Genomic DNA, 27,601 nt, shown 5'->3' with positions numbered 1-27,601 from the left:
TTGAAATAAAACATTAAGAAAGATATAACTAAAAAAAAACTTAGTAATTAATGATAGAGGTCAGATCTGGCAGATACTAAAAAGAGGTAAAAAACTTTTCTAAAAAAAGTTTGAATAAAAGCTTGACAATGAATGATTACCTGCCAAAAATAGGTTGACAAGAGGCAATAATAAAAGTAAATGATGCCTCTGTCAAGAGCTAAAAAAGAAAAAGAATCTTGCATGAAAAAAAAATGTTACAACCGAATCTAAATATAGAGAGAAGGGAAAACTTATATGATTTGAAAAACTCAAAAAACATTTGAAGGAAGGGATAATCATCCCAGGGTTCATTCAAAAACCTAATCAAAATGAAAATGAAAAAGAAAAAGAAAAATGGACACACCAAGGAAAACAGCGGCCGGCGACCAGGACTTTGCAGTGCCCGTGCTTAGCAATGGCGGATCAGACGGCGGCTAGGGCAAAACCAAAGTGCGCTATTTTGTGCAGGCTGTTGATTATGAGAACCAGATCGAGTTTAGATCCGTGCGCAAAGTCTCAGACTTTAGAATCGATCCTCTCAACGCGACGACGGATCGGGGAATGTTGTCCTAGGGTTTGAATTTTCTGTTCGTTCGAAGATGGCCCCGAAGATCGAACCGTCGACCTTGTCGATCATAATTTGTATGGGACGGTAATCGAAGAATGTCCACCAGGCCGGAGCTAGGGTAACAGACGGGTTTTGCCATTTCTTGGCGATCTCTTTCCAGAACGTAAACTGCCTGCATCAGAGCGCCCGCTACGATTCTTCTGTGCGATGGATCGGTGAGCAACTCTTCATTTGGGAGCGCAGGCTTCGGCAGGATCTGCCTCCACCCTCCTCGGAACAATCCCTCTCACCGCAAGCTGTTCTGCTGGTGTTAGAAGGAAGACCTGACCACTTACTCTGCAGACATAGCTGTAATTATCATAAACAATTCTCTGATTGCAATTTTTATCACAAATGTGTGTGCTCCCTGTTAATTGGCAACGATAGATATTTGCCCAAACATGCTGAATACGACATCTTTTATGATTATGCACATCATCTTCAACTAGCTCAATTGCAATTGGCTTCAGTGGGGCTAGTTCTCATGGTCTACATTATAAAAATGGTTGGGCGCTTGCGGCTTATGGTAGAAATGGTTGGGGAACATGGCAATCTAAGAAGCCATGAGAAATTAAAAAAAATATGTAACGACAAATGCCATCCTCATACAAAAAAAAAGGAGGATAGGCAAGACAGATATCAAGAGAGCACAGAGTGCCTTAAAAGGAAAACCCTTTGGCGGCAAGCCTTCCAAAGGGGGTTAGATGAAAAATAATAGAAAATAAGAAGTAACCTGCACAAATTAGAGCAAACAAAAGTTAATCGGGTTTGGCGGTAAACCAGCCAAACTCAAAAAAAAATTCAATTTCTTCCATCTTAAGAAGATTAAAGAAGAAATTAGTGAAATCTCTCTCAAGAGTCTCCTTCGAATCGTACCTTCATGCAAACACTCAAGACAAAAATTAAACTGGTCTGATACCATGTTAGAAATGGAAAAAGAAATCTGTAAATAAGCAATACTAGGAAAGAATCTAAGTGAGTAAATGCATGAAAAGATATTACCATAAAATAGGAGAGAGAAAGCTTCAAGCTCCAACACCATGAGACAAGATATTTGGAAAGGGGAAAGCAAAGAAAACCCCTTGTGACATTATGAATGAGGCATGAAAAGCCTAAGAAGGAAGAGAGAGAGAGATAGAGAGCAATGCTCATAAAATAATTGAGAAGAGGAAGAAACCTCATTGTTAAATGAGAGAAGAGGGTCATCTCTTAAATAGAGATGAGAGAGAGGAGTTAGAATGTAACTCCCATGTCTATGAATGCCACCATTCATATGTGTGTGAGGCCAAGTGTGAGATTCCTCTTAAGGAGGAATAATCTAAAATTAGAAATTACAATATATATTTGTCCTCGCATATTCCACTAGATGACAAAATAAGATGTAGTGGAAAAAGGACAAAAAAGAAATATATTAGGATACCTTGGCTTATATCCTAATATATTACAACAATAAAAAAAGGAGTTCTAACCTTGGTTTATAAACACACCAAGGAAAGATTACAACTTCTAACAATGTTAAAGGGGCACTCCTTTGTCGAATGGCCCATAATCTGACAAATGTCACAGAATTGGTTCTTTGGACACGATCCTTTAGTATGCCCGTCTGTCTTACACTCCGTGCACCACAGCTCACTGCCTTTTGGCTCCTTCTGCATGTTTTTAAATTCCTTCATCATGCGAACCATATCCTTCTGTAAGGCACGAACCTTTTTGCTACTACCTTCGTCGTCGCTGCTATTATCTCCGTCAGGCTTGTCGTCATCCGAATCAGAGGAGCTAGTTTTCTTCTTCTTTGTCTTCTGCTCACTTTCAAGGTCCAGTGCTCTGTTATAAGCATCGGCATATGATGACGGTGGCACAATTTTCATTTTCCTCCGCAACTTCGAGCGTAGGCCATCCACAAACCATCTTTTTTGCAATCCGTCCGCTGGCTTGCTTTCCATTTTGTTTACTAAGTCTTTTAATCTCCTGGCGTAGACACGGACAGTTTCGTGCTTCCCTTGCTTGGTATTGAAAATTTCCGCTACAATTTCATTATCATCCCGCAAAAGTTTAAATTCTGCCAAGAACTCCTTTTTAATGTTATCACATGTATCCAGCTTCTGCGGATCCATATCCGAAAACCAATCAATCGCAACACCCCGTAGGGTTGCCGGAAATTGCCTAGCCCATTCGTCGGCATCTGTGATTCCATTTGCCCGCCAGATCGTCTCACATGTCTTACAATGTCGGAGGGGGTCGGCTGTACCATCGCCTTCAAATTTTGGTAATTTTTCTTTGGGTCCCGCCATAACTCTGGAGGTCTGCACTTCTACAGTGGTCGGCACTCCCACACCGGCAGTTGGTACTCCCACACCGGAGGTGTCGATAGTTGCGAACCTTGGTGAAGACGGAGGATCCTCCGAAATTGTTTCCCGCGGAAGTCTATCCTGGACGAAGAGGTCACTCCACTCTCGTGCTCCGTCGGCGAGTTGATGCTCTCCTGTCTGAATTTTCTTCCCTTGGTGAACACAAATTCAAGAACTCCTCCCGTGCTTCTTCCACCAATTCCACCCGCTGCCGAGTCTCCTCCAACAATTCCTCTGCACTTCGGTTTCCGTCGGCAATCCTCTGAAATCTTCGTCGGCGTTCGGCTTGCTGTGCTAGAATTAAATTCTCTTGCGCAATACGGATTCCATCTTTTCCCTGCACCTTATTCCGATCCTTGTTAAGCTGATTGGGCATTAATCTTCATTCCTCCCACCTTCTAGATTCATAAGGCAACGGCGCCAAATGTTTACCGTACAGGTAAAGAAGTCAACACATATAGACAATAATAGCAGAATAGCAGAATTATATTCGCAATAGTAGATGAATGATTTACAATGATCCTGGACGGGATATAAATACTACCGCCGAACCTTCCCGAAGGAGTCCGTCGACCACAATTATTCTATCGGTTACAAACTATTTACCGCCGGACCGTCGGCTACGGAATACCGAAACACCGCCGGACCGTCGGTTACAGAAACATCGCCGGACCGTCGGCTACAGGAACACCGCCGGACCGTCGGCTACAGAATACAAAATACCGCCGGAACCATCCAGTCGGCTAACACTGGGAATAAAGAAATTGGGTGCCGATGAAGAAAGAAGAAAACTAGTAGTAGATCCCTCTAGATTCTTATCGGCAAAGGAAAGTGGACGCTGAATATGTGGGGCAACAAAGGTGTACATTAACATGATCAAAGAGGTTACAAGAGAAATGGATACCCTATCTGCCAATAAATAATTTAAATTTATAGATTCAATAGGATTTTCTCTACTATGTTTGATATGGCTGTTTTCAGCGTGCAAGTTTTTTTGTGTGTAATATATTGCTATTTAAAACAAATATTGATATTGTTTTTGAGATGATCTAGCCATCTATTACTCCCTAACTAATGGAACTGTATGGAACCAATAAGACAATTGCTCCATAAACAGATGCAATGATAAGAGAATCAGAAATAAGATTTTCTAATGATCCGTATTTGGTATATATTAATAATTTCTGGTCTTTATAGAATAAATCTGGATTTCAATTGTTATTTTCTGTTTTCATTCTTAATTCTTATTTCCAGATCTTAAATTTCTGAAAGACCAGTTATTTGCCTATTCAATTATGTAAAACATCTCATTTTGATATTTTTAAGTCTGATTATTCATAATGCTCTATGATTTGAATGTATGTCTGATAAAAAATTGGAGATTTGAGTATTGGTGGCTGATTGTATATGTGCTGCTGACGAAGTGCATACATAATGTTGGCTGATTGAAATGGTTGACTCTGCTGACTGATTGTAATATTGATATCAGGATTTAATTGTGTGATTTTGAGTCAAACTCATTGACCCATGTTTCATGAGTAGTGATTCAATATGAATCCATCTCTCATGAGAATAAATGGAACACTTAGCACTCATTAGATCTAGGTGATGCTCACAGGGGTGAAGCACCAGGACTTCTCGGGAGGTCACCCATCCTAGTACTACTCCAGCCTGAGCGCGCTTGACTATGGAGTTTCCTCCATGGTAAACCTTCACCAAGTGTTGTGCCTTATGAACCATTCATTAGAAAGCCCCTTAAGGTCATCATTGATAAGTAGGAAATAACTTCCACAGCAAGTCAAATTGTGATATTGCTATCAGGATTTAACTGTGTGATTTTGAGTCAAACTCATTGTGATATCCTACTTATCTGCTGACCAATTTTATGTATTCTTGCTGAATTATGATTGGCTGTTTCAAAACTATATATTTTATCCTTGCTGTTCGATACCTGTGTAATGCTGAATATATTCCTATGTCTCCTCTTTAATGCATGCCTCCACCAAAGCTTTGATAACCTTTGAGATATACTGCCAGTATTAAATTTTCAATGTCGCTCGCATCTCTTACTCCCTTATTCCATACTAATATCTTTACTGTCCAAAAGTCATACCTTTAGGAATATTATATCTTTCATTTATTTATTAATAATATAAATTATATTACATTAATATATTATATTATCTATAATATACTATATTATATTAATAATAGCTTATAATATAGATTTATTATTTATATTTATTATATGAATAATATTATATTAACATATTATATCTAGTAATAGATTAATAATCATAATATTATTGTATTCATTAGTTAATATATATAATATTATATTATTTCAATATTATTATATTAATAATAAATTGTATTATAATTGGAAGTTTGTGTAGATTCTGATGTCTACATTAGGTTTTAACATAGGCACCAAATTAAAGGCTGTAAGATTCAAGATGGAGCCATTATGGGAGCGTTTTGAAATCTAGGGTTTCTATGGAGCTTCAGGTGTTTGCAGGGGTTTCTTAGAGGATCTAGGGAAGGAATGGCAGTGGTCTAGAGTAGTGTTCGGTGAAACCTTCAATGTCTATTGGTTGCATTGATGGAGCAGAAATAGTGTGAGCAAGGTGGAGAATGGATTGTTAGTGGTGGGAGAAAACAATTGGAGTTCGTGTTTCTTGCCGATCCTAGGTTGTTTGCTACCAAGATCTCCATTTGGTCCTACATGAAAGTTTTTAAATGATTTGGGGAAATGCTCAAATAGTGCAGATTCATGTCTAGGAATGTCAACTGTGTCCACCAATGGGAGGCGGCTTGATTCAATAAATGATGGAGCTAAAAAAGTCCTTGAATTTGGATGGGGGAAGCCACTATTTAAAAACGACAAGAGTTTTGGTGCTGCCCTTGGAAATGGGCATGGAAGTGTGCAGCCTGTGATAGGTAAGGCTCCTAGTCACAAGGAGGTGGAGAGGTGGGTTGTTCGAGGGGTGTTGAGTTAGAGTTGAATTTAGTGGTAAATGCCTATGGATGTAATGGAGATTCAAATCTAAAAAGGGAACACCAAAAGAGGGAAGGTTTGATGGATTTAATCAAACCCAAATAGGTAGGCCCATCTTGCTAGATTTGGCTGAAGATGTAGAGAAGAAAGTGAAACCAAAATTTTGAAGTTCTTTTTGGGTTGGGGTTGATTGGACGTTTTAGTGGATTACGACTGAGTTTGAGTGAGCTCCAAAAATGGATAAAAGAGAACTAGTAACCTGTTTTCGAGGGCTATGTTCAAATCTATCCGAGCACGGAGGGTTTCTTTGTTGTGGTTTTTGAAAATGTTTAGGACAAAACAAAGAGTTTGTGCAATAACACATTTAGAGTTGGGAGAATAGGTACTCGTTGATGTTGAAGCCTTGACACCTTGCCTTTCTCCAACAATTGAACCTTTGACATGATTATGCTTTAGGTGTGACTTCCAAACTTTCCTTTATGTTTCTAGTTTGATTCATGCCTTGAAGCTATAGGAAATTCTTTAGGAATTTTTTTTAGTGGTCAACGAAGGATCTGCAAATCTATTGCATTCTACTTTTTCTTGCATTTTGGCGGAAATGGATATTTCAAATGGTCTCCTTGCAAAATATTGCTCAAAACATCAAATGGTTATTGGACCCAACCTTTGGATTATGAGGGGATTCCATTTATATGCAGGAGGTGTTATCAAACAGCGCATAGGGATTCCTAGTGTTCTAAATAGAAATTGATTGTGTCCCTCTAAGTCGAAATATTTCTCACACCATCACTAACAGTAGAGAAGATGGGGGAGGCAAAATAACTTCTATCAAGTAGTAAATGGGGAGGTGCCACAACAACAATGTAGGGATGTGAGTCGGGAGCCTCTTCATTTTAAGACCAACATTATGGTAGACAATCACATGGATGATAATGAAAATTTGGAAACTTTCAAGAAGGTTGCTGTTACACGAGAAGGAAACTAAGTAAAACTAAAAGGCTTGTAGGATCTCGTGATAAGAAGGGTGAACTTTTAGACGAAACTCTGAATTGACATGGCAATAGTAACTTAGGAGTTGGAAGTGGGTCAAAAGATAGGCAAAGGACATGATAATAGTAACTTGGGAGTTGGAAGTGGGTCAAAAGACAGGCAAAGGACATGGCAATATGAGGCAACCAAGGTGCAAGATAGCTAGAAAATTTATGAAAGGCAAAAAAAGGAAAGCTAACTTCTTTGATATGGTTCTTCGCTCTTAGAAGAAAGGAGGTGACAAGGGGAAATCTTGATGGGTCTCTTTGGGTTTTCCTTCAATTTGGGGAGATGGCTTCCTTGGATGTAGCCATCCATGGTCTGAGCTAGGTTCTCTCCCGGTTAGATCAATAATTACATCATATTATCGAGAAAAAATAAATATATAATATTATGATTCATTATAATTATATTGAATTCTCATTTATTATTTATTTTAATATATATTTTTTAATCAGTAAAAGGCCAGAGACATCAATTTTATTAATAATTTTTTTTGACAAAGTCTCCGTTCAAATGGGCATTGTTTGGAAAGAACGGAGAAGAAAACCTCCAGTCTAGCGCGGGTCAGATACCCTATACATAATTACAAAATTGAAAGGGGCATTCCCTAGTTTTGCAAGTTTAATACAACATTTATTTACATTTGTAGATTCATTTCATTGAATAAACTTTTTAGTTTGATCCATCTTTGTACAAATGTCCCTAACTCCCTTAGGACCATAGGAAGGCATTCCCTCTTTTGCAACTTCTTTCTTTTGTAGTATCGAGAATTTGTCATTTTGTGTATCTGAATGCGCTGTGGCCTCTTTCAGTGCCATGATATGATGTCTTAGTTGTTGATTACATAGATCCTCCATGGAATCTGCATTCTAACAGACACCCCAAGCTCAAATGTACTTGTTAGTCTTAAAACTAATCTATTAGCAATCTTATAATCAAGGATAGCAAGTTTTGAACGGTTTATAATTAGTCAAATATATCTTATAACTTTGCTCTTTTGAGTAGTAAAATTTCCAATGGTGTTTTCAAAGTTAACAACAATTGGTTTAATTGTAGATTTAGCTTGGTTTGCATTAAGTTACATTGTTTAAGATATGGTTTAAACATGCAAATTAATCTTTTTAGAAGAAGGATTTTAGAGATGAGAGAAAGAAGGTTCTGATTGAAGAAGGGATAAAGGAGGTTTATCGTCATATATTTGATCTTTCCTTTTACATGAGAATTCATCCTTCATGTAAATCTGTCTGATATTTGTTTTTGGGTGGTCTGGTTAATAGAGTGTGAGGCTAGTTGTCTACTTATGTTTTCAGTGTCTGACAATTGATAATTTTTCTCGAGTTAAAATATTGAGGTTTTCAGGATGCCCTGTTAGATTGGGCCGATTGGTGTGAATACAGTTGTTCATTATATTGAGGGTTTTCTGTGATGCACTTCAGAATTTTCTTTCATGTTTAGAAGTAGTGTTATGAGGACTGATTACGAGAAGCAGGGGAAGGGCAATTATCCTGCTGCAAAATAGAGAAATCCATATTTATCACTCAAATTCTAATGTGCTAAAATGGTTGTCATTGAATAACTGGAAATTGAATGAGTACACATGCAAGTGTCTAGATAACTACAATTTCTTAAACTGTTGTCTCAGGTGCAAGTTTGTTAGCAAGACTTTAAGATTTTCGGTTGGTTATTGAAAAACCTTGTTATATGATGAGCCAAATGAGGGGTAACATCCATTTGAGAAAGGTCTTTAATAAGATGATATCTTTCAGTCGACTGTTGTTTTACTAGAACTTTCCCAAGTTCCTTGGCTTTAATTCTCATTATTTCTTGGCCATTTTTAATTGTAAATGGACTATTTAAGCTTCTGAAGGGTTGACAGTCAGGATTGCTATAGTCTAGTTAGTAAAATTCTTGATTTTGTTACCAAAATTTGTTGTTCAGCCCATAGCTTTAATTGTTTGAGAATGAAACCGAAGTATACTTATTAGTCGTAATTTGTATCAACTACCTTATTTATCTGAATTGATATAACTGGTAATGGTAATAAAGACTGAAGAAAGAAGGGGACCGCCAATATTAGTTATTAAATTAAACTTTCAAACTACATTATCCAAATGAACAGAATTAATTTTGAGGAAGCTGGGAAGATACTTTGATTCCTATTGTCAATTTGGTCTAAATTTGCAAGATTACCTTCTATTAGGAGTCATTCCAAAAATTTGAATGGCATATCGCCAATTCAGCCTGGAGAGCAAATGGATTATAAATATATTAGCTTAATTAGTCAATTTATTAGTGAGCAAGGAAAAATACTATCTCGTCGAAGGAATTGATTAACATTGAAAAAACAACGCTCAATAGCTAGAGCTATTAAACAAGCTCGTATTCTATCTTTGATACCCTTTCTTTCTCTGAATTCAAAAGTAATTAGAGCTCAAGACTGCTCCATTTAATTTGAGCTGTGATATCTAACAAAGATAGTGCAGAATTTTTTCTCTTTCTATAAATAAAATGAAAATAATTTCATTATCCAAGTCATTCCGAATTCATTAATTAAAATTGCTTATATTAAAGTTAGGATGATGACGACCAGGTCAAGAAAGTTAAGATTTAGTGCTAGTCAGTATGGAAGACTGATAAAGATCTATCATGCCGTTTTCTGTCATAAAGTTTCCTTGTGTTCTGTCTGTTACCGTTGCCGAACAATTATTGGGGGTACGATTTTACTTGTAGTCTTCAAACGATTCTTTGGAGTGAAGTAATTAGGTCCATTACCAACTCATGAAACTGAAATTATGATTACAGAGGGCAACACATAAAGGAAATAAATAAGGAGACAAACACCAATTTCCATGTCATAATTTTCTATTTCATTAGAATCTTATAATTACAGTATACAGTGGCCTTAGATCAGTTAGAGCACCAGCTCGAGGAAAGAAGAAACATAAGAAATTCTCGAGGGAGAAACTAAAAGCCTTGACAAGAGCCAAAATGGGCTGAACCGAAATAAAGATACGACAATCAAAAATTACAAGTGACTATAAAGGGCCGCTCCAGAGACTCAAGCTATAACCTGAACTACCAAACTAGATAAAACCTGAGGAATGCAATAGAGCTAACTAAAGAAGACAAAAAGCTAAAACAAAAACCTAAAAGTCCGAACCTAGAACATCATCTGTATTTACAAGGGAATTTACATTCATAATTGAGGAGTTAAGTGATACTCAAGAGTCTTCCTTCATGTAAATCAGAATGTAGTTCTCTGCCTCATTGAGATTGACCTCCAAATGCCCTGGTATGAGGATGAAGGCTCCTTTCTTCCTACTAGTTTTGTTGATATTGGGGGTAGTTAAATCTAGCTTGCTCAGGTCCGAGAAATCCACATTCAGCACCACGTAAAACCCAAAGGCTCTTAAATAATTGAACAGCCATTCCTGATTCTCATCCTCCCTGATATTTGACCATCTCAAGAGAAAATGGATGCTTGCCTTCATTCTGGGCCAAGGTTCATTGAAGAGGTTGTGGTCTCTGATGTGGAGGATTGGATGTCTAAGGGTGTTAGCTTCTAGCAGAGAGCTAGGGGGACAAACTATGTAGTCTTCAGCATAAGGGATTTTTAGGGACAGAGTGATACTTAAAATTGCTTGTTCCAGACCTTCCAACCAAATTTGGTCAAAAAGAAATTGGCAAAGAAGCATGATTTCCTCATTCCCTACCTGCGCTCTGGCCATGCATGCTATTAGTGATCCTATGATAGCACCATTGGTATGCCAGGTAAACTCATAGTTGAAGGTCTTTTCTCCTATAGCCCTAGAGACAACCAACCTAGACATATCATCTATGGGATTCAACAATATTTCCACCTCTTTGGTTTGACTGACCCTTTAAATGCCATGGTTCTTTCTTCACAGGCATGGAATAATACTACTGCAGACTCCATTTGAGGATGGGGGAGGCTACAGGATAAAGAGGGCTGATAGGAGATAGAGAGTGCAAGCAAACCAAACAGGGGAGAAACTAACTAAAATAGGGCCTGTCTAGATATCTAGAAGCTTCTCCTAGCCTCAGGAAATCTCTAGAAAGATCATGGTGGGGTCAAGCAAAAGGAAAGAAAATAGATGAGCTTGAAATCAGAAATGGGTGTAGCTTGAGGTCTGCCAAGGTACCCGGTGTAATAATGGAAGCGTAAGCCATGAGCTCTGTTAATACTTCAAGAGCTTGTGACAATTCATTCTACAAGTGATTACTATGCCTTTTCTACTTAAGTATCTCTTATCTACCTACTTTTATGATTGCCATTTTGGCTGTTGTGAATATCAAGCCTTCGTTCCTGGGTCTCTATCATGATGATATATTAGAAAGGTTTAATAATGGAGGGAGATGGTTTAAATTTAGGGGGAAAGGGAAAAAGTGGTCAAAATGTGACTTTTAGCCTTCAGATTAAGGCCCATGTTGGTGGGAGAGGAAGGTATTCGAGGTGAAATCAAAGTAGGGATAAATATATGTGCTCTCCTTGTATTAATTGTAGAGTAGATTAAGATCTTTGTGCTCCACTACTTCTTAGCACGGTTGGATTTAAACTATAAAAGGGGCCAAGGTGGCGGAAACCTAAATTATTATACTAACAATAGTGATATTGGGATGGACGTTAGTTGAGTGGAGATGTAAAGAGTATTGATGATACTTCCTAGAAGTTATATTTGGTCATGAATTTATTGCTTGTTGTGGTCTGAGTTTCCTAGCCTAGCATTTGATACTTATTAAGAGTATATTATTATATTGTAAATTTTAATATTATTGTTTATATATATTTTAGTTATATTTATTATTATTTATTTATATATTTATTTACTGATATATAATACTGTATTAATAATATAATTAATATAATAAATTGTATTATAATTTATTCATTTCACTGATATATTTATATTAATATTAAATCTAATTCTAGAAAGGGGACATTACATTATTTGATGGTACTGCAAATGGGGCACATATTTAACAATCTGCGACAAAGTTCATAAATGGAGGTTTCAGACTATAACCATATATAAACCAGAAATAGAATTTTACACAAAATTTTAAAATCTCGAGTCTATGAAAGTGTACGCAACACATTTCTATTTGTAATTTTACTAGTTTGGGGGTTATACTTTTCTTGGTTAACCCCCACATCTAATTTAACCCCCTCATCTAGATTAATTGACCTTAACTTACCATCTAATATTCTTCAAGCTTTTGGAATTAATAATTTTTCATATGGTTTAATAAATTATTGTTTTTTCTTATCAGAGGAATAGATACGCCAATTCTCTGTCCTTTCTGGGAGACTATGGTATCTTCTTATGGCATTTGGATGTGAACTTTTTTATTATGACATGCTTTAATGTCATTGCACAACTCAGTATTGTCTTCTCTCTCTTCTGTCTGTTCTTGCTTAGGATATCCTTTTTAGGGAAGGATTCTGATTTCTGAGGAATAGATTCTTATGAATAAATATCTGACTCAATATTGCGGGATTCAAATGGCTAATTCCTAATTCTGCTGGGTGTAAATGCGTGATGCTTGGCTTTATCCATGATCTTTTTAAATGTGTGAATGATTATATTAATAGCTTTAAATATTTAGTTTATTTCTATATTGTTTCCTGGCATTTGTTACTATTAATGTTTTTTAAGGTTACTTTCAATTTTTTTTTTGTAGGTATCTTCAAATGGCTCAGATTATTTATAGATCTTTTGCCATGTGGTGTAAACTTTTTGGAAATTTAAATTCATTCTTGCCTTGAAATTTTTTAATTCATATAAGTCATCCTATGTTGACCTATGATAGCTGTCCACAGGCTGATATTTTGCTTAGAGGATTTTGTGGATGGAATACTCGTCGAGCTGTAGCTGTATTGGAAGAGTTTTTCCCAAAGGTACTGCTGATATTATGCATGTCAAAATTTTAATCAGGTCTTTCTAGTTCACATCTCCTGCTTATTCTGGAAACTTTTTGTTTGTTTGTTTTGGAATGATATACATCAATGGGGAATGTCTGCAGAACTGAAATGGTTTTTGTCACTAACATGATCTGAGGGGTTAAACTATGTTATTATATTTCTATGCCAGAAATTCTTCAATACTGTCAATAATAATTTCATGATGATAGTGAACTCTATTATAGATTTACATTTATTAACTTGGCAAACCAAAAGTGGAGGTGGAATTCTCTTAGTTACAATAGTTGCAGGAAAAATGAACAAACTAAAAATTTCTTATTCATTAAATAGTAGTAAGAACACTGTTTTTCCTATTTCATGCAAGTAAAGTGTATAGAGATAGAAAACGAAACAAACAGGAATCTAGGACATGAAAGATGGAATTTGTATTTTAATTTTGTCCATTATAATGGTAACTTTGTCTTGAAGTTCAAAGTCCAATCTTAGACTATCAATTTTTACTTGGTACCTTACAAATCAGAATCTATTATTTACAAAATCACGAAGCAAAAGTCTAGGAGGGTACAATTTATTGTAAAGATATAAAATATGATGTGAATCTTGAATGTCCCAATTTTCACCGTTTTATTCTGCCTAGCCAGAGCTCAAAACATTCTTGCTGAGTCCAAGATGAGTTCAAGTCTCATTATTATGGTTTTGTCTCTATCCTGTGGATTATGGGAGGTATGTAACACAATTTTACATAATCCTAAGTGTAGCAGGATAACATTTTATATTTCTTAGATACACTAGAAGTTAATAGTCATCTAGAAGATGAACTGGAAAACAGTTTCATATATGATAAGTACGCACATTGTACTTCATTTTAACCAATGGATGAATGGGGAGATGTTTCATTGAAATCTCACTTCTTTGTCTAGTTGCTATTTGTTTTTGCATTTACGTACCCGGCCTTTCAGAATTATTCTTTGAAACCAAGATGACAAGATAAATGTCAGTCTTGAAGATTCCATAAAGGTATGTTTTGTGAGGGGACAACAAATGGAAAATCAATTGAAAATTAGTGAATGGTATAAGTTCGCCACTTGGTATTTGGCTAAACGTTAAATTTTCTTGAATTTTGAACCTTCAAGTAACAAAATATACTTTACTTTAGCTCTTATTGACATTGCACTAGCAGAAAGTAAATTAGAGGTTTTGTAACCTGAATACATAGATTTCTTGCTAAAACAGGGACTAAATAATGAAGAATTGTAGAGTTTTTCCATACTGAACAGCTATCTCTGTGAATTTGGTAGAGATTGAAAGTGAAAGAATCACGAGCCTAGGGCATGAAAGATGGAATTTGTATGTTAATTTTGTCCACTATTAAAGTGTATGTTATTTGGTTCCTGTTTTAGACTATAAAAACATTTGTCTGGTCACTATTTCATAGTGGATAAAAATCAACAGTGACCAGACAAATATTTGCTGGTCACTGTTTAATAGTGGATAAAAATCAACAGTGACCAGACAAATATTTGCTACCCAGCAGCAAATGCAATTTAGACTATTGAAATCAATAGTCTAAATTGTATTTGCTGCTGGGTAGCAAATATTAATCACTGCCATTTTATGACCAGTGATAGCTGTCGACAGGCAGCTGTACGCATTTGATAGGCATTGTATGATTTCCCAAGTCCCTTTACTAGATGCTGTACAGTTCAAATTTTAGATTGTGCTGCTGTGCCTTATAAATAGCTGCAGCTTATGTTATGTTTGCTATACCATCTTCTAGTGGCTGTACAACCTTGCTGCCAGCCATAGTGTAGTTTTTAACATCAATCACAGGTATTTGGGTACCATTTAGGATTGGAAGGAGCCTGTATCTTCCTGAAAGGTCTACATATCATCTACTATAGTGGTCCACATGTCTCATGGTAATTCACTCCACATCATTTTTGAAGATTTCATGATGTGAGCAGGAAGTATTTTGGTGCAACTGCTGTACAATCTTTGCTTGCAGTGGCCATACAGATGCTTCACATTTGATTGCATCCTTTTTATGGCTGTTTGTCTAGGGTTGAATATTTCTGTTGGCTGCAATAATGATATTTAACTGATGTGCCAAGATCAGTAATAGATATTGGAGTGCACTGAATGTTCAGTATTTGGTATTTTAAACAGTTGGCATTGATTAGAAAACATAAAAATTGCTTATTTTATGAGAATATTAGAAAGGGAAATTGCAGGACATCCCCATAGCATGTGTTTTCTCATTCTCTCTTATGAAACAATCTGGACCTTCAAAGCTAATCTTAAACAAAATAGATCAGTGGCATATGTGAAAAATAGTTTCAGTTTATTTTTCCTACATGACTATGTGATGTAGACAGTGCTGCTTGCAACTTTCTACACTGAAGACTACTAATATTGTGATCTATCTTTTATGGTTTAAGATTTTGCGTCAATGTGATGATTCATCCCAGCTTGAAATACTATGAATGTTTTGGGCAGTTTAAACATGTTATATGACAAACAGGGACCAATTTCTTTTTTCAAGGTGGGATGGTGTTTCTGAAATGTGCTTTTTAAGTAATAGTTGCTAGCTTATGTCAAGATTGACTATAGCTAACGTGAAATGATTTTGACCTGGAACTCATGTACAATGCCTTCTGCTAGAGCTGTATATAATTGTAGTCACAAGGGTTTTTTTTTCACATTAACATAAAGCTATATGTGTTATAGGACAATCCATCTCAGCCTGCTCTGGTGATAGTATTTTTTGGATCCAACGATGCTGCCTGTCCACTTCGTAGTGGAAAGGGCCAACATGTACCACTTGAAGAGTACAAAGGAAACCTTCGACAAATTTGTGCACATATCAAGGTCAGTATTGATTCTGACTAATTCTGTTTTCTAATAATACAGATAAACTGTTTTAGAAACATGGATATATAATTACTAATGTATGATCTTTGAACAAATTTATGTGCTCCCTTTTGATTGATACAATTAAATGATATTCTGTGTAAATAGATGAACTGGATAGCAAAAATCATGGATGAAGAATTCTGGTGCTTTATGGTGAAACTTTTTGAGATAATTTGTGCTACACTTTTGCATATTCACTTGATTATGCTTTATTATAATATTATGTATGCATTTTTGGTTAGTTGTCTTATTACTGTTTCAATCAGCAATTGTAGACTTATAGATTAATAAGGAAACAATGGTTCCACATGCACACTTACTTTGATATTGAAATGGTTATTCTGAGTAAATAGATGAATAAAAAGGAAAAATCAAGGTTGAGGAATTCTGCTCCTTCACAGCATTTTTCTTGTGGTCCTTATATGTGTGGAACTGTTTGATGTAAAGCTGTGCTTTCCTTCTGTGTATCACCTTAATTGTAGCATAGTTGCTATACACTATGTTAATTGCCTAAGCATAGGTTCATCAAGTTATCTTGTTAACTTTTGTAGGAAAGAATTTCATAGTTTCTATCACTCATTAACTATCCAATTCCTTAACCTTGATCTAGTAGAAATCAAAGGAGAGAATGCTGGATAATGAGTGGTCTCTTGTGATTTTCTTAATAGCATTCAACTGTTCGATGTAGTTGAGGTATTGGAATTCAAAGACTCGTTTTGAAATGTCTCCATACGATGTTTTGTTGGTATGCAACCAAGAAAGGTCCAGTGCCATCGGCAATCTGTTTCTTGAATACAATTTGACAAATGGTTGATAACTATAAGGTAGTTTAGTTGCCTTAGCAAAGGTCTGAACCTAGTTGAGGATGGACCGGCTTTTGTAAATATGATTTTCATTCCAGCTAAAAAATAACTATTTTTAGTTCCATTTTCTAAAAAATGTAACTTTCTAGGTGAATTTTACGTTAAATAGCACATTCGGATTAGTTGAATGATATATCAAATCACAGAAGCTATTATATTGCTCATATCTTAATTCGACTGTTCATGTTGTGTACAATGGGAATCTGTTATTCATAAATGTGCACTTGGATGTTTGGCTTGTGAAGAAACTATGCATGTCTTTTTATGTTTTGTCCAACAAATGTGTAATAGTTTTTAAATCCAGGAACCTGAAATAAATTTATCTTCAGGGACTTTCAGATACGTCTCGTGTGGTTCTTATTACTCCCCCACCTGTATTTGAAGAAGCACGGAGAGCTCATGCCAGGTAGGGATTTTCACTGATCTTTTTTGTTCTGGCACGATGTTGACAATCATCTGTTAAAAAGGTTTTAACACTTATAAATCTTCTTGTTGAACCATTCCAAGAGACCCTTTTACAGTTTTAATGTCTCACGATTTGATGAGGACTTGCTGATCTGGGTTGGAGCTAGGTTCAGCAAATCTGTGGCATCAATTTACAGACCCGGGCCAACTCTGGAAGCCAAGACTTGCTAGTATGCTGAAACATGCAAGTTTCAGCAATCAGCATACTTGCAAGCTGACTGTTAGAGTTGGCTGAGCCTGGAATAAACAGAAAATGAACTGGAAATTAAAGAGCCATAAAAATGATTTTTCATATTTTACCATTAGTTTAATTGCAAAGTATTTCCACAAAGTCTGAGTACAAGAATTAAAAATGCTTGTCAAGTTTGACTCTCCACATTATGACTTTAATGCCATAAATTATCAACCTCATCTAAATCTTAAAATTTTCTTTGTTTTGTGTTGTCATTGTCAGTTTCATTGTTAAGAAATAGAGAATGAAATACTTCTGAAAATAGGTTTTATTATGTCCAGAAGGGCTGAAATGAAGTTTATTATGAACAATTTGGCTTTACATGCATCAAAACTTGCTAAGTAATTGCATGTCAAAAAGTGAAACTCAATTGATTAAGAGAAACCAGTATATTAAGTCATATTTAATAAAAAAACTTAATCAGGCTTATCAAAAAAGGCCTTTGCCATTGAATGACTTTGTTTCCTGCAGTATAAGAAATGTTAGTTTTTAGTTCAGCCATATATTTTTAAGGCATATTGCAAATAACAGATACATTAAAGTTAAGTGAAGATAAAATTATTATAATTTCTGACTTTCACCAAGTTCCTAGTTTCCAATCACGAAATACCAAATAGATATTTTCACATTGGCTATTGGTAATTGTGGCTTGCTCTTGGTCTTGTTGATATCTATTATGGGCTAGTTTGGGTTTGCAAGGATTAGATTGCAACCTTGGCAATAGCATGTAAGAGGGTAGGAGCTCATAAACTTGGTGCCCTTTCACCCATTCAACTGCACCACACCAACGATGTGGAAGGTGGCATGTTAAGATTATTAAGGCTCAGCTGAATCCCAATTTAAACTTTTATAACATGTAAGAAGGTAATATAACTAATAGGGTGAATTAAATAATTTCAGGCTTGCCTTATACTGGCATATTAGTACGCAGGGAGCTTCCCCTTGTAATTTGAAGAAGAGTTCTATCATATGCATTGTCTCATTTTACGATGTCTCCGAAGACAAGTTAAAATGCTAACAAAGTTCATATTCTATAAGTTTTTTTAATGCTAGCACTTGTGTCTTGCTTTCATGACCTTTGCCACACCACTGTGCTAGTTCTTGTTATTCATCTAATTTTTGCAATTGGATGAGTTGTTTGTGGTGCTTTTTGTTGTTGAGGATGTTTTCAATTGCTATTTTGATTATTGGCATGAGATATATTTATGTCCCCTTTTTGAAATCAGATCAAAGGCTGTTTTCTCAAGGAGTCATCATAGTTCGGGGATTGGCATGGCTGTTGAACCATGGAAAGGATTTGGTCGAGGTTGGGGATTGAGGTTTCTACCTGATGCATGCCAAGGAGCTATGGAAGGTAGGGATCAAGATTATTTCCGTCGTGCATGCTAAGGACATGTTGAAGATTGGGGATGTTGCCTGTTGAATGCCAAGGAGCCACTGAAGGTCAGTGATCATGGTTGATGCTCTATACATGGCAAGGAGTTGTTAAGGATGGGGGTTTGCAACTACCCTGCAACTCATGCCAAGTCAGGAGGAGGGACTCTGAACATCAACAAGAATTTTTTTAAGTAGCTTGTAATGCTAAGTCGTAGTGTAATTTAAATTTGGGTGTTGGTGCCAATTTAGGTTCAGGACAGCTAGTTTTGCATTCCCCAGATTTTGACCTCTTTTGAAATTTGGCATAACCTTGTCAAAATTATAGCACCAACCTCTCCAGTCTTTCTTGTGTCAGAAGTTTCTATGTCAGACCCCAGAGTTATTTGTCCAAGAATTTGAGAAATCATTCAAAACTAACCCAAGCCTACATTATCTTATGGGTTCAAGTCTTGCTGCTCTTAGTTTATAAAAGATTCATTTTAAGATCAAATCCAGATCACTGAAAATGGAAATAAGGAATAGTCTTCAACTTATCATTGTGATTCATATTCATTGCAAAGCAGGGGGCTGGACGTATTCAGTCTGGATATTTTCTTCACCAATTCAAGAACAATATGGACATTACAAACTCATCTATCACATGAGTACAGCGACATCACTTCCTTGCTGGTTTTTATTGTCCAGTGCAAATTGTGTATTCATAATGCCGACCTGATGAAAGTTCCCCATTGAGGATCGATATGCTGGCAAAACTGCTGAGAGGATGATGATCAGGGTACAAAACATTCATTATCCCGGATTTGAAATCTCGCTTTTCAATAATTCAAATGGTGAAGAAACAAAGTCATTAGCATGCCTAGATGGTGCCAAAATGGGTATGAGGCTCCAACATATCAGCTGGAACTGCTATTAATTAAAGATTAAGACTTGACATATGAGGAGCCAGATATCATTATGTTTAATAAATTAAATTTATAAGTTCCTAGTTGTGCCTGATAGATACCAATAAAGAGTGTCTTTAAACATTTGATATCCAAGCATGGTTGTTGATTTTACAAGTTGTATATATTGGATGAACTAATCTTGATAATTTGGAAGAGGAAGAAATATTTCTTCCGTTATACATATCGGGGGTGCCCCTTCACCAAGGGTAACCACACTTATAATAATATAATATAATAATTATATTATTATATAATACAATAAAATAATAAAATAATTATTTATGATATATTTCAATAACAATATAATATAATTATTATATTATCAATCAGGAATAATTACATTATCATATAATATGATTGTATCACATTACATCTCAATAATTATATTATCATAGTAAAATAATTATATTAATATAATTATATTATCATAACTATTTATGTTATCTATGTCACATTACATCTCAATAATTATATTATCATAGTAAAATAATTATATTAATATAATTATATTATCATAACTATTTATGTTATCTATGTCACATTACATCTCAATAATTATATTATCATAGTAAAATAATTATATTAATATAATTATATTATCATAACTATTTATGTTATCTATGTCAGATTGAAGGAATCTGATTTTTGCTACAATAACATCAACATTGCCTCTTAGGTAGGGAGGAATCCTTATTATTTACAAGTTACATCACCTTATTGTTATAACTGGCCACAATGGCTACATCCATATGTGGAAAGATATCACCTCTTGTGATATCAACCATTTCGACTTATTCATAGATATCACTTCAAGTGATAATGACCATCATGGCTTTTCATAAATATCACCTCACATGATATCCACTGTCGTTGGTACAAATCGTGTAGCCAACGGGTAGATTAGCATTGTTATGTAGCTGACTGACCCCTTCGGGAAGGTTCAGCGGGAAGTATATATACCCCATCTGAGATCATTGTAAATCATTGTAAGCATTATGCAATCTCTTGGCATAAGCGAATAATAAAGGAGTAGTACTGCTGTTCTATTCATTGTCTGTATGCATTGATCTACTTACCCATATGGTAAACATTTGGCACCGTTGCCTAATGGACCTGGAATGAAGGTAGAGGAATGCAGACTAATGCCAAATCAGCTTAACAAGGATAGAAATAAGCTAAAGGGAAAAGATGGAATACACACTGCACAAGAAAATTTAATTTTGGCACAACAGGCCGAACGCAGACAGAGGTTTCAACAAATTGCCGAGAGATCCCGAAGCATTGAGAAATTGTTGGAGGAGACTTGACAGTGGGTGGAATTGGTGGAAGAAGCAAGGGAGGAATTTTTGAACCTGTATTTGCCGAGGGAAGAGAATCCAGACGAAAGGGAATTAATTCGCATGACACGGAGTGCCGAGGGAGCACGAGCATGGAGTGAACTCTTCGTCTACGATACACCTTCGGAACGGGAAGACCTTTCTTCACCAAAGGACAGCTGTTGGAAATAAGATAACTATCGGAGGGAGTGCCGGTGTGGGAGTGCAGAGCGCCAGTGTGGGAGTGCAAAATGTCGGTGTGGGAGTGCAGAACAGGGCCGGTGTGGGAGTGCCGAACAGTGCCCGTACACCCAATCAAGTAATAATGGCTGGACCGAAGGAAAAGTTGCCGAAGTTCAATGGTGATGGAACAGCCGATCCAATTCAACACTATAAAACATGCAAAACAATTTGGAGGGTGAATGGCATAACATATACAAATGAATGGGTCCAACAATTTTTGGCAACCCAAGGGGGTAGCAATTGATTGGTTCGCCGATACAGATCCTCAAAAATTAATCAATTGGGACAACATTAATAAAGAATTTACCACCGAATTTCAATTGTTGCGGGATGACAATGAGATTGTAGCAGAGATATACAACACGAAGCAAGGAAAAAACGAAACAGTTCGAGTGTATGCCAAAAAATTAAAAGACTTAATAAACAAGATGGAAAGTAAGCTGACGGATGGGCTGGAAAAGAGATGGTTCATTGAAGGACTACGCTTGAAGTTGCGGAGGAAAATGAAGATTGTGCCGCCATCGTCATACACTGAAGCATACAATCGGGCAATCAACTTGGAAAGTGAGCAGAAAACAAAGAAGAAGAAGAAGAAGAAGAGTAGCTCATCCAAGTTAGACGACGATGTGTCTTCAGAAGAAGAGAGCAACGATGACGAAAAGGGCAGCAAGAAGGTCCCAGCTCTCCAGAAAGATATGATCCAAATGATGAAACAATTTAAGAACATGCAGAAAGAGACGAAGGGAAACAACCTTTGGTGCACGAAATGTAAGATAGAAGGACATGAAAGGATTTTGCCCGAAGACCCAATTTTGTGAGATCTGCCAAATTATGGGACATTCCTTAAAAGAATGCCCTTTCAACATGAAAACAAGAGGACCTCAGCTAATACTTCTCACATAGGAGGCTTCTGCGTCAAGAGGAAGTGGCAACACTAGTAATGAGGGTGCCACGTCAGGAGGATACAGAAATAATAGACGAGGGCAAAACAACAACAATGCCAACAATAACAACAACAATGCCAACAATAATAATGGGGGCTGTAGTAGAATTCAGTAAGATGCCAACGGCTGCCCGATGGTACAATGCCGTGTATGCAATTTGTGGGGCCACTTTGCCCGAGACTGTACAATGGCAAACACACCGAAGTTGTTAAGCTGATGGTGTAGTCCTGGAGATCATGAGGATGCCAAGTGCCCGAAGTTAGGAGTGAATTTGATCACCATCAGGACAAACGAAGAGGAGGTTTTGGCAATCACACGGAAGCAAGCAAAACTATACCCTGACCTGACAAAAGAAAAAAAGAGATTGGAGGAAGCACGAACGAAGATTGAGAAAGTGACACAGGTGGAGAAAGCACAATTGAGGGACACCACAGGTACCTCGACTAGGAACTGCACGGAATAGAACATTGTACGATAGATACTGCAAACTGAGGTATCCATCAAAATAAATGATCTGTTGCTCACAATGCCTCAACTCCGATCAACACTCACAAACATTGCTCCAACTGCTAAATTACCAGGAGAACAGGGAAAAGAGAGGGAAAGTGGAGCACGTACAGAGGACCCGATGCTACTAGCCCTTATATCCGGATGGCATCCGGCAGTTGTCGAGATGAGAATTCTAGGAATGGTTCTGACAGACACAATTGTAGATGGAGGGTCTGGCATGAATGTGTTACTGGAGGATACCTGGAAGAGGTTGGGACAGCCAATGTTGTGGCCACCTACATTTTAGTTGCTAACAGCGGACCAACATGACATTAAACCTCTCGGTGTCTTGATGGCACAACCAGTGACGATTGGAACATAGCCATTCCTCCTTGACTTCGTTGTCATCCCGCTGAAAAGGAGAGGATATGACTCCATTCTGGGCTGACTATGGCTTATGCAAGAAAAGGTTAAACATGATTGGAAGAAGAATACACTATCACTAGAAAGCAAAGGATGAAAGTTCATCATTGATTTACACACGCAGATGGTGGGTGAAGAAGCTCTGTCATCAGATTCCGAGGAAGAGGATGAAGGGAAGCAACGAATGGAACTAGATCAGCAAAGGAGTCCTATGGTTGGAAGGAGGATTAATGGACGATGATCTAGACTTGGTGAACAACCTTTTTCACTGGTAGATGGAGGACTACGAGCTATTCAGAAGTTGCAATATACTCATGAAAGAGGAAGGGCACACCGGAGACAAATTTCCAGAAAAATTCAGGGAAATAAAAGGAGACGCATTTTTGGATGAGACACCTGCACATGAATTCAGTAAAGGGAAGCAGATAAAATATGATGAAGCCACGGTACAAACCATGAATTTGGGAGATGAAGCAGAACCAAAGAACATACTGGTAGGAGATAACTGGGATCCAATACTAAAAGCAGCGGCGTTTAAAATATTCCTGGAATACAAAGATGTCTTCGCCTGGACATATAAGGATTTAAAGGGGTTCCGCCGGCGCTGTGTTCACCGCATTGTGCTGGTTGAAGGTGCAATACTTGTACAAAAGCGACCTTATAGGATGAATAAGAACTACGCCGCGTGGGTTACAGAAGAAATTAACAAGATGCCGGACGCTGGTATTATTTTCAAGGTTCAAACAAGTGAATGGGTGTCGCCTATAGTAATCTCACTGAAGAAGGATACCACCCAGATCCGGATATGTGTCGATTTCAGATGTCTCAATGTGGTAACAATCAAGGACCCCTTTCCAATATCATTCATAGACAACATATTGGAGGAGGTAGTCGGACATGAAATTTACTCATTTATGGATGGGTTCTCGGGGTATAATCAAATTTGCATATCAGAAGAGGATAAGCTGAAAACAACATTTTTGGTAGAAGACGGTGTATACGCATACAATCGGATGCCATTCGGTCTGTGCAATGTGCTGGCAACGTTTCAACGGATCATACAACACATATTCAACAAGATGTTTGTCGAAAACTTCAAGGCATTCCTGGATGATTGGTTTGTATTCAGCATCGAGGACAAACATCTAGCGGTGTTGGGCAAATGCATGGAAAGATGTTGACGGGTGTGTCTAGCTTTGAACCCAAACAAATGCAGATTCATGGTCTCACAGGGAAGATTGCTCAGACATATAGTCTATAAGGAAGGATTGAAAACAGATCCGGACAAAGTTAGTCATAATGGAAATGCAACCATCCACGAATGTAATGAAGGTAAAGTCATTCCTCGGACACAGGCTATTCTAGAAGATTTATCAAAATTTTTGCCAAAGTATCATACCTGTTGGACAGGTTAACATCCAAATTGGACAGGTTAACATCCAAAGGGGAACCATTCAAATGGGATAAAGAGCAAGATGAGGCATTTGAAGGGTTGGAAGTACGGTTGGCCACAACACCTATATTGGCATACCCAGATTGGAACAAGGAATTTCATGTTCACATGGATGCATCCAACTATGCAATCGGAGCAACTTTGGCGCAGACAAGTAGCCACGGGTTAGATCAACTGGTATATTTTGCCGGTCGACTACTATCTAAGGCAGAGAAAAATTATAGTACAACGGAACGGGAGGCATTGGGAATGGTCTACATAGTGCAGAAGTTCCAACATTACTTGCTGGCGACACCGTTCGTATTCTATGTGGACCATTAGGCTCTATTGTACTTGGTGAATAAACCTGTCATGCAAGGACGAATCAGCCGGTGGCTACTTTTGCTACAGGAATTCACTTTCAAAATCATTGTACGGGCTGGGAAGAAACATGTCAGCGTAGACCATTTGTCGCGGATTAAAACAGGTGAACCAACGATGGAGGCGTGAATGATGATTTCCTTGATGCACAGCTATTTCAAATTGCACTACTCCCAAACTGGTACATGAGTATTGGAGAGTACTTGTCCACGGGACAACCACCGAGGGAGATGCCAGAGAATGGAAGACGGAAATTGGTATTAAGGAGCCGTACATTTCAGTTGATTAATGGATTACTGTACAAAATGGGGCCGGATCACATCCTGCAACGGTGTGTGTTGGAGGAGGAAATACCGAAAGTATTGAAGCGCATGAGGGACCAACAAGAGGACATATGGGACTCAACACCACGGCAAGGAAGATACTACTAGCAGGACTGTGGTGGCCAACAGTGTACAACGACGTGCGGGAAGGGGTCGTCGGTTGTGACACTTGCTAAAGTGCCGGGAAGCCGCTGAAGAGAGATTTCATGCCGCTTAACCCCTCACACATGCAGGAACTCTTCGGAAGATGGGGATTGGACTTTATTGGACCTCTGAAGTTGAGCAAAACTAGGTGTCGATACATTGTTGTAGCAACGAAGTATCTAAGTGGGTGGAGGCACGTCCACTGCCAGATAACTCAGTAGTAAGCTCAGCGAGATTTATTTATGAGCAAATCATTACCAGGTACGGGATTCCATTGCAGTTGACAAGTGATAGCGGTGGACACTTCGTTAACCATGTTATCCGACTGCTCACTACTGAATTTAAGATCTATCATTCATTATCGAGCCCGTACTACTCGAGAGCAAACAGACAGGTTGAGGCTACAAACAAGATCTTGGTGGCAATCATTTATAAGTCATGCGCGGTCGAAGGTGAAGACTGGGAGGAAAACTGCCCTCTTCCCTTTAGGCATACCGCACAGCGTACAAGGTCACAACAGGACACACCGTTCCATTTGATGTTCAGGCAGGTAGTAGTGGTACCAGCAGAGTTCATGATACCAAGCCTGAGGATCGCACTAGAAAATAAGTTAGGCGACATGGCAAGCTTGAGGGAAAGGTTGCATGATTTGAACAAGCTTGAGGAGAAGTGGCTATTGGCACAATGGGCCACGAAGGTGACACAAAACAGGCGCAAGGCATGGCATGATAAACACCTGAAACTGAACAGGTTTCAACCAAGATAGTTGGTGTTGAAGTATGATGGACGGAATGAAATCAAACTAGGCAAGTTTAAAGTCAAGTGGGTTGGGCCATACCAGATCTAGGAGGTAGGTGATAATGGAGCAATAAAGTTATGGACTTTAGATGGACAAGAAGTATCAGAGGTAGTTAACAGTTCGAAGCTAAAAGTGTACCATGCTAGATTGCATCCCACGTCATCACAGAAGGATGAAACTTAGAGGGAGAATTAGATGTATATGTCAAAAAAAAAGGAGAAAAAAAAGAACTAAAAAAAAAAGAAAAAAAAAGAAAGAGAAGATGACTCAACTTGAAGGATGGCCGTGGACGAGGTGTTCTGCGGGAAGCTCTGCGGACAGGGTGTTCCACGGGCTGTCCTGCCTATAACTTCCCCGCAGACATGGTTTCGAGGGCGGCCCTTTGTTTCCTTCGGCATCTAACATTTCTCCTGCGGACTTTCGGAGTTTATCTTTGTTCACAATTTTTCTTTTTTGCCCGTGGCTTCATCTTGTCATCTTGCGGCTTCATCTTGTGTATTCCGTGGCTAGTCTTTTTAAACCGCGTAGCTTGCCTTTTTTACCTCTGGCGTGTCTCTTATTTCGGCAGAGTTCATTCTATGTTCGGCGGAGGTGTTTATCAGTTTGATGCTCAGTGTTTTCTCTTGCAGGGTTACCTTAAAGCAGCTGCAGCTTGTCTATTCTCCCGTGACATATCTTTTATTCGTTGACGGTGTTGTTTTTCAATGGATGGTGTTGGTGTTTTAATCTCTGTGCCATGAGTTGTTCATTCACACAGCTGATAGTTATTTTTTAAAACTCCCGTGGATACATCTTAAACTTCTGCAAGCAACAGGCCAATATTCCTCCATCTTACGAAAAAAGGCCATGGGCAAGTAAGTGATCTTCCAGCCGTTAGTGGAAAGGGAACCGTCGGGGAAAGAAACAAGCAACAGAAAATATATATTAAGGCATATTCTTTGCAGGAAGGCAAAAGCGACAAACCCTACATTATAAAGGTAGGAAAGAAGCCGTTATTATGGAATCAACAGGGAAACGAAAGCAGTGGAAGAACTAGCTAAAGATAAATATGGAGAAGAATGCCAGATTTTTGGCTTCCAGAATCCGAGTTGCAGGGCCATCATCATCCGCCAATAAGAAGCAAAAAGTAAGGGCTAAACTCTCTCATTGTACGGTTCAATTTGAAGGGCTCAATGGCAGTGAATGTCGGAAGTGGTGGCAAGAAACTCCGGACATAGAGGTAATTAAGCAAATTCTGGTGTGAGCACAGGTGCATTGGGCCATACAGCTTTTAGTTTTCTCCATTCGATTTTTTGAATCGGTTTTGCGAACCATGATCGAATCATACAATAGGCATAGCAGAACCATTACATTTTTGTACAAG

The 27,601-nt window shown here is 37.7% G+C and overlaps 1 protein-coding gene across 1 annotated transcript in view; it reads left to right on the top strand.

The window, feature by feature from the left end:
- Window positions 1-27,601, top strand: part of LOC149554258 (GDSL esterase/lipase WDL1-like) — a 237,739-nt gene that overhangs the window by 51,463 nt on the left and 158,675 nt on the right. Inside the window, exons 2-4 of the mRNA XM_089789468.1 lie at window positions 12,849-12,926; window positions 15,678-15,818; window positions 17,056-17,132. Coding sequence (XP_089645594.1) covers window positions 12,849-12,926; window positions 15,678-15,818; window positions 17,056-17,132 — 296 coding nt within the window. The remainder of the gene's footprint in view (window positions 1-12,848; window positions 12,927-15,677; window positions 15,819-17,055; window positions 17,133-27,601) is intronic.

The sequence above is a fragment of the Cupressus sempervirens genome, chromosome 6, assembly GCF_028749045.1.
Source record: "Cupressus sempervirens isolate cs-2001-9-10 chromosome 6, ASM2874904v1, whole genome shotgun sequence".
Taxonomy (NCBI): Eukaryota; Viridiplantae; Streptophyta; class Pinopsida; order Cupressales; family Cupressaceae; genus Cupressus; species Cupressus sempervirens.
The sequence above is the reverse complement of the archived record's forward strand: the minus strand, read 5'-3'. Positions and strand labels throughout refer to the sequence as shown.